An 8,802-nucleotide genomic window follows, 5' to 3' on the forward strand; every position below is an offset into this window, starting at 1 on the left:
CTTGCAATGTCAGCCATTATGAGCTCCTCCCTCAACTACTTAAGGAGTCTTTCACTCACAGTAGTAGTTTATCAGAGAGCAAAGTAGCCTATAGAACAAATACCTGCACTATATTCCTCAAAAGAAAGTGCCAGTGATTAGCCTGACTTTCTCCTCTCCTTACTCTTCAGCCTCAGTAAGTTTGATACTAGCCAAAAAGATATCTGTTCCATGATTGAATAGACACGTTCCATCATCCCAAAATGATAAAAGTACCCAATACAGTATATTTTTAAAGTATTGATCCTTCCCCATTCCCACTTCCTGGGCATCTACAATAATTTAAATACAAAACTTATTTAATAGTTTTATATATTTATTTTGAATTTGCACTTTCTCCAGAGTTGTGAGAGATTTATATATGCCTAAACACACAGACTTCTTGCAGATGTTAAAAAAACAAAATAGTACTTTAAACTCTGCGCACTCCCACCCTAAGCCCAGTGCATGTCCAGAAGAGGCAGCACATTAGTTGGACCTGGCTCGCTTGATGTCTGTATCGAGAGGCCACTCTAGTGAAGCTTTTTGGCACTTTCATCTGATAGCTGATTGAATTAACTTTAGATAAAAGTACCCAGAAGCCCCAATGAAGTGCCCAATCTATACAGACGCTGCGGAGCTGAGTCGAAGTAACGTTCTGCTTCTTCCAGTAAAGTGCGCATATATATATTGTCGTGTCTGCAAGCAGCCATAGTGTCCACCCTGCAAATAAGTAGGAGGTTAGGATATTTTAACCAGTTGGTCTGTGTTCAGTACTTTTCCTCACCAATTGAAACGAGCCCCACAAAACCCAGCGGTTTCACAATAAAAGAGCATGTAACAATTTCTGTTTTTTCAAGGGACTGACCTGTGCATAGTTTATCAGTCTATCCACCTTCACAAAAACATGATTCAGCACCTAGTGATGCTGAATTAGAAAACAATAGTGGAGCATTCACAGGGGTGTTTACAAGAGTGTCCACACCTTGGAGGTGCTGGAAATCACAAAACTGAACCTCAGGCAGCTGTCCTTAAACCCTTTTCATATAAAAGTAACTTATTTATTTTTAACAGCTAAGATTAAAACCATTGTGATGATGCTAAAATTTTTGGGGGGCTTGTTGTTGTTGTTCTTGTTAAATTAACACATCAACTTACATAAAAGAGAAGATGTGAAGTGTAGGTTTCTCTCAGTCTTTATCTGCAGCATTGACTTATCTTCCAAACTTTTAGTTTCCCAGTGTGTTTATTGTGTTCTTATCAGACTATTTGGAAGTATTTTATGTTCTCATTTTCTTAATATATGTAATCAATTGTTTCTGTGTCCCTTTCCCCTCAGTCTCACACTTGAGTGTTTCATGGGTATTTGAACTTGAACTGTTCCCTAACACTAGCTCAGCTGTCTTTCATTCCTCTCATTTCCCTTAAAATGAATTATTTGAAGTGAATGTCTTACACTTGCATTTTTTTTAATCCCCAACAAATATTTTATACTGAGTGAACCATCTTCCTTCAGGAAAATTGATGCCAGTCTCTATTTGATAAGTCAAGGGCTACTCAGGTATCTATTTGCACCATCCAAAAGACAAATTCATTTCCTTCAAGGTGGGAACCTTGTTGCTTCAAGGTAACAGAAGAATGAGTAAGGAGAGACTTGCAATCTAGTTTTGATCCTTTAAATGTGCCCTTACACATTGATAGTGCTCCACTGAACTTTCATTGAGATCCTAATCATCTGCCTGCAGGTGTGGACAAAACAGAATATCTTTGGGTCAGAATTACTTCAGGGATTGTTTTAGAATACTGTTAATGATCTGTTAGACAAGCTAACTATATAGTTGAGTTTGGAGATGAATAGAGGTCCCTGCAAAGTTATTTAAGGGAGAAATAATACTTAGCACTTAGAATTGCATCTTATGGGAGTCTTTAGCTAGTGAGATATAGATTGGAGAACAAAATGTTATTAATAGCAGTGGGATGCAATTATTCTTGACCAATGGAAGATGCACTGAGTGAATAGGAGGTTGTACTGTTTTATGCTTGGCTTTGCATAGCAAGGCCAGTAAAGAAGAATGAGTGCTAGAAATGATCTCAGATTGAAAGGCCATGAGTTGATTCCATTTATCAAATGGAGGGGTAAACATATGTGCATCTGTAACTAAGGTTTTTGCTTTCAAAAGTCTAGTCTTTGTGTGTGGGCAGACAAAACAATTGTACCAATTCATACTCCTCGAAGTAGAACCCTTATGAGCATGTGTCAGCCAATCTGCTCTGTTTCATGCGTCTGCTGTAGTATGTAAAATTTAATCAGAAAGTTACCAGAAATATTATAGTTTAGTTTCCTTTTACTCTGGGATAGAGCAGAAACATACGCAATTAAAATAGATCAGCTGATGTATGCTCATCGTCTTCTAAATTGGTATATTTTTTAAAAGCTAAGAGACCTAGTTAGGAAAATCAGCTTGACTGGAGAGATCCAGGTTTTGAATATGGAGGAGGTTTGGAATTTATTTAAGTACAATTTGCAAAAACTTTCTGGAAATATTATTACATACAAAAATTAAATAAAGGTGTTGCAGGAAGGGACTCTAGTCCTAGCAGGATGACTAGCCAATTCAAGAAGGAAATTAAGAGTAATAACTAAGGGAGTTTCCAAGGAAAAGAAGAAGATTGTTTAGGAAGGAAAGCTTTTTTCTTATAGGTAGGAAAGTCTAGAGATAGAGACAATCACCTAAAGTAGAGTTGCTCTAGACCTTGTAAAGGATATTAAAACAATTAGTAAAAAAAGAGTTTAGCTCTGTAAATAAAAGAGAATAAGAGAAGTAGGACTGCAGTGCAGTTTGGTTGGGGGAGTGATTGAAGAAAATCTGCATAGGATCCAGAAAATAAAATGAATGTTGCCTCAGTTTTCAATAAAGGTGCTAATGAACCTGGGAATATGGCAAAGGTAGGATGACTAATGGAAATTAATATCTAGAAATGGAATTTACCATTTCTGAGGTAGAAGTAGAACTTAAAGTGTAATATAATCAAGTTGATTGTAGTGGCAGATTTCTGTCCCAGACTCACTGAAATGGTTGTTGCCTGAAACTGCAAGTCTGATAGCAAGGATTTTTAATACATCTGTGACATTGAAAATGATTCCATATGCTTAAGAACACCATGCACAGTAACTTTATTTAAGAAGAAGATAAAAAATTTTCTGGCTAACTGCAGACCTGTCAGTTGGACCTTAGTAGGATGCATGGCTTTAGAGTGGTAGTGCTCAAACTTTTTTACAAGGGGCTAAAACTTAAAATCAGAAATAGGCCAATGGCTACATACTAGCATTAGTTCCATTCTTTGGCAAATCTTAATATTAAGTATTTTAAATCATATTAAAAATGAAGAAATGCATTATTAGTAATTTTAGGTTTATCAGTACGAAGTAAAAAGTTCACTCTTCTGTAGTATTTTAAATTTATAAAATAATTCAAGTTTAGCATAATTGCAGAAATAAGTAATTGATTTACATGCAAATGTGGCCTGTTCCCTCATTCTGCTTGCTGAGGGCATCACAGGGGGGAGAGGCTAAAGGCAGAAAGGGTTATGGCTGTCATCCAGGCAGTTCTTATAGATGGGTGTAATGGGCTGGGAAGGGGGATGGAAGGTAAAGGGTTAAGGGTCCGCTAAGGTATATGGCAGAGAAGTTACTGAAACCGGCTGAACTGAGGTTGAGTGGTGAGGTGCTTGGCTCAGTGCCCTGTGCAACAGTAGGGATGGATTTTGATGGGCCATTGGCTTCTATTAGCCTGCAGGGAGATTCCTAGTGCTGGCTGTGGGATTGTAGGATCTCAGGCCTATGGGAGGGAAGGACAGATGCAAACTGCCCAGCTGGAAGCACTGTATCTTAGCTCAGCATCTCTTGCTTCCTAGTGCCCTAATAGCGTCTCCTGAAGAGAAAGCTACATGGTGGGAGTGGGACTGTCCTCTGTCCCAGAGCAGTGACACTTTCTTTGAAATAATTCTTTTGTTTCCAGGTGCTGTCTGTACCAGAGCCATGTAGGTGTGCATTAGGCTGACAGAGATGGGCCTCCAGCGCCTTTCCCCTTCCGGCTGCCAAGCCCTTCCGGCTTTCACATGGCTCTAGATCCCAGGGTGTGAACACTGCCACCATTTGCCTCTCCTTGCACCTGCTGAATTCAGCAGCAAGGGAAAAAAGGGGACAAGCAGAAACATAAGTCAAGTGATTTGTTTCCCATAGAGATAGGGAAGTATTAATGCCATTGTGTTAGGTACTTAGGATATTTTCTCTGGGATATTTTGAGAAAGGTGGAGGCCCCTCACAAAAGATGAACTCAGGCTAGAACAGGTAAATTAGAAGAACTATTAGAATTATTTGGGAAGGAAGAGCCTGTCTTACAAGAGGAGTTTAAAAACAGTTGCTTTTTTAGCCCACAAAATATGAAGGCTGAGAAGAGAATATGATTGTTCTCTATAAAAACATTAGGGGAATAATTGGCAGGGAGGGAGAAGAGCCATTTTAAACTGAGGGATAATATTGGCATAAGAACAAAAGGGAAAAACTGGTCATAGATAAAGTAAGATTGGAAATTAGGAAACAGCTTCCAACTATCAGAGGATGTGAACTGTGGAACAGGAGAAGTAAGGGTATGGACAGGTGTTCATTTATAGTGCTGCAAAGTATCTCAGCACATTGTAGCACTATAGGCATTCAAACCCCCTGGCTGCAGAGCTACACAGTTGCCTCATAGGCAAGCTCTTCAGCGGTGGGGGGTGACTAGGCATGTCTCCTTTGATCCCTCTGCCTCAAGAGAAGCCTGCAGTGAGATAGCCATGGCAGTTAGGGCTGTGCGAAGCTTTGGCCCCTGATTCAATTTATCTCTGAATCTGAATCGAATCAGGAGACCCTTTATTTCTCTGAATTGAATTGAAACCCTCTGAATTGATTCCGAGAGATTTGGAAAGATTCAACAATTCAGGCATAGACACAGCTTCAAATGTTTTTTCTACATACCTCAAGGTACCAAGCAGCTCATGAATGCTGGGATGCTGGGGCACATGGACTCTCCCACAGAAGTGTAGGGGTGCCCCCAGTGTGCTCTGCAGCAGACCCGGAAGTGAACCAGAAGCATTTCCCATCCACTTCTGGGTCTGCTGGGGAGCATGCTGGGGGGGTCACCCTGGCTCGGCCACTGGTGCCTCCTGGGTCTGGGGGGGCACCTGGGGTCCCCCATGGCTGATTGCGAAGCCAAGGGCCATGAGGGGGGACCCCCCACGCACTCAGCAGTGGACCCAGAAGTGGATTGGAAATACTTCTGGTCTGCTTCTGGGTTCGCTGCCGAGCATGTGGTGGGGGGGGAGGGGCATGCTCCTGTAGGAGAGTCCATCCACCCGACCATCACAGTGTTCACAAGCCGTGCCTGGCACCTCGAGGTATGTACAAAAAACATTTAAAGCTGTGTCTATGGCCAAATCGTTGATTCTCTGAATCGGCATCGAATCTTCAGATTTGGCCAAATTGGATCAGGGACAGTGATGCGAATCAACAAATTGAATCACTGTCACTGATTTGGGCTGAATCGAATACTGCCCATTTCGCAGACACCTAATGGCAATAGCTTATGGGAAATCCTGCAAGCCCCTAGTGGTGCTGCCATGGCTGCCAGAGCACCAGTATTAAGAAGGACATCATTAGGAGCTAATATTCTGACCCCAGTGGCAGAGCCCCCTGTGGTGCCACCAAAGTGGCCAGAGTAACTTAAAAGGCTTGGTGCTCTGGGAGTCACAGCTGCAGCAGAGTCCCAAAAGGACTTTCTGACAGTTTACAGCCGGATGGACTTTCAAGAAGCCAGCCACTCTCCCAAAGGATCCTAGATACAGTTTTGCATAGTGCTTACAAGGGTATGGGCACTGCATGAAGTGCTACAAAATCATTACTATTTTGTAATGTTTTCACTGTCTTTGTATTGCTACAAACAGCTTGACTGGCTGAACATTCACTTCCTATACCACTAAAGGGTGCATTTAGTGCTACAGATATAGAGTCATAGAGAACTTGAACTGGAAAGGCCCAACCAAGGTCATCTAGTCCAACCCCTGCATGAGGCAGGATCATCCGTATCCAAACCATTCCATACAAACCATAATCTGAACTCTGCATAAGACTACCTTCAACCCTGACACAACCTAGACCTAACACCCTAATCTGTCACAGGTAAAGCATGGGAACCATGACATCCAATGTCCTGCTTCTATAAAATGTTATCAATATATGCTCAGGAGGTATAGTTGTGGTAGAGGGCCATACCCCCTACTACAGAGGAAGGCAAAAAAATCTCATACCAATATGATGACCATACCAATCTGACCATGGGGTAAAATTTCTTCCTGACTGCAAATATGATGATTGATCTGACCCTGAGTAGAAGGGGAAGACTCTCCAGCCAGGAACCCTGTCTTTGATCCCAGCAGAAGCATTGGTACACCCTAGTCAAAGTCCCCCCAGCCCTGGCTGTAGCCAATACCCAAATGCCTATGGGAAGGCTTAAAAATGCCCTGATACATATAATAGAAAAGGTGTGGGGAGGCAACCAGCAAATATGATACATGCCCATGGCTGAAGAAACCCTTTATTGTTTTAAGACGGGGCTTTATCATTTCTGGAAAGAGTCCTTCCAGCCTTTGTTTTTATTAGTGGAGCAATTATGATGTCAGATGGAAATTTCAAGTTAGCCAGACTGTGGTACATGTTACTAGATAGTTCCCTTCTGTGATGATAAAATCTGAATTTTGGTATTTGGAATGGAATAGTCAAATGTTAACTTCTGAAGGTACTGCCTTTCTTCCAGCTGTAATCTTGTATGTCTTTTTGGCAGGCGATATGCTTGACCTTCTCAAATGGCGAACCCATCCAGACAAAATAGCAGGTTGCCTCTCAAAATTAAAAGAAATCGATGGTTCAGAAATAGTGAAGGTACATATTATTGTCATCTTATTTCCTTTGGAATAAGTTAATGTGACAGAATAAATTCCTTACCGTTTACACACACATTTATTTGATAACAAACTTTATCTTTTGATTCTCATTTCACTCATAGTTTCTTCAAGACACACTGGACACTTTATTCGGGATTTTAGATGAAAATTCTCAAAAATATGGGTCTAAAGTATTTGATTGTTTGGTAAGTTTTTTTCTTCATGGCTTTGTATAATCATTGTTACTGAAAAGGTATTTGTTAATATTGAAATAAGACTTCTAGAAATAAGGAAGGGCATTAACATTTTCCTTACTTTTTTCTGATTAGGTTCACATAATAAATTTGCTGCAGGACAGCAAATTTCATCATTTTAAGCCAGTAATGGATACTTACATTGAAAGTCATTTTGCAGGTGCACTTGCGTACAGGTAGGGTCTGAGCTTTCTTGCCTATTTTGAATGTTGACAATAATTGGTACCAAGCACAATCAGTCTTAAAGATGAAGTAAACTTAATATAGGAAGAAATGATATCCAATACATATCTAAATCTCCAAAATTAAGTCCAGTAAAAGAATATCTCAAATCATTTTAAATTATGAGAGAAACAGCTTCTTTGCCTTACAATTTTAAAATATATTCTATTTTTGCAACAAATAAAATAGATGGAGCATAGGCATGAGCATTAGATTTGAACATTGATCAAAAAAAAATGCCATGCTTCTGTATTTGAGCATCCTTCCACCTCTCTGTTCCAAGCTAGATCTCAAGATTAGAGCTTGTTGAAATATTTTTTAGATTTTGAGCTTTAATATGAGTGGAATAAGTCATAGGGCATAAATGTAAACATGTGTAAACCTTCTCAGGATCAGTGCCTAAGAAGAATTCTAGGCATCTAGAATACAAATATCTGCATTTATCTGAGACATTACTGTATATGAAGTTTCAGATTGTTAAAAGGACTTGTTTACATCTAATGTGAAAGGAAATAATCTCAACAACCTAGCACCCCTAACACTCTGGCAATCTACTGCTGCTAGATTGACTTTGTGTGTTGTACTACATAATAATGAATATCACTTATTCTTCTACTGTGTGTATTCATTACTTACCATATAAGTATTGATTAGGTCCAACGGTGTTTAATGAGATCACAACTCAAAATCAAAAGACTGCAAAGAGAGTCAGAGCTGGCAGAAACTGCCTTTAGTGATTTGCTTTTATGATTTAAATCAGGGATGCTCAGTCCCAGGCCTGTGGCCAAAATCTGGCCCGTGGCCAAAATCTGGCCCACAGAGATCCCCACAGGTTGGAAAATTTGGTGGTAGGGGATATGTTGAAGCTCTATTTTTCCAGATCCAAACCCCACTCTGCCCCTGCTTCCCCAGGTCACTGCTGCACAGTAAGATGGGGCCAGGTACACCTCCCACATGGTGAGATAGGGCTGGCTGCTACCTGTTACCCACCACCTTGCATGTCCAGAACGAACCTAGGCTGTTCCCCGCCCCCCTGTGCAGTCAGATCAAGCCCACTGGCTGGATCTGGCCCATGGATGGACCTGGCACTTCCCATCCAGCAAAAAGGTCAGGCACTACTAGTTTAAATGAGCAACTTGATCAAAAAAGCTGGTTTAGTGGCAGAGCTATGTGCAAGTGAAAGCTTGGGCCTATAATTATTACTATAATGCTTTTACAGTTGAGTACATTCCTGGAAGAACCTTTGGGTTGCAAAAACTTAGAGACTTTTTCTCTGCTTGTTTTGCAGAAGTTACTTGTTTATATTTTTAACCTGCTAAATTTTTATTAA

At 40.5% G+C, this 8,802-nt stretch overlaps 1 protein-coding gene across 1 annotated transcript in view; it reads left to right on the forward strand.

Moving 5' to 3' along the window:
* The window catches only part of DOCK4 (dedicator of cytokinesis 4), a gene marked incomplete at its 5' end in the record, with an annotated part of 280,590 nt that overhangs the window by 155,094 nt on the left and 116,694 nt on the right, over positions 1–8,802 (forward strand). The window contains 3 exons of the mRNA XM_025208759.1: positions 6,897–6,994; positions 7,119–7,202; positions 7,326–7,426. Of these exons, the coding sequence (XP_025064544.1) occupies positions 6,897–6,994; positions 7,119–7,202; positions 7,326–7,426 (283 nt within the window). The remainder of the gene's footprint in view (positions 1–6,896; positions 6,995–7,118; positions 7,203–7,325; positions 7,427–8,802) is intronic.

The sequence above is a fragment of the Alligator sinensis genome, unplaced genomic scaffold (assembly GCF_000455745.1).
Source record: "Alligator sinensis unplaced genomic scaffold, ASM45574v1 scaffold297_1, whole genome shotgun sequence".
NCBI classification, from domain to species: Eukaryota; Metazoa; Chordata; order Crocodylia; family Alligatoridae; genus Alligator; species Alligator sinensis.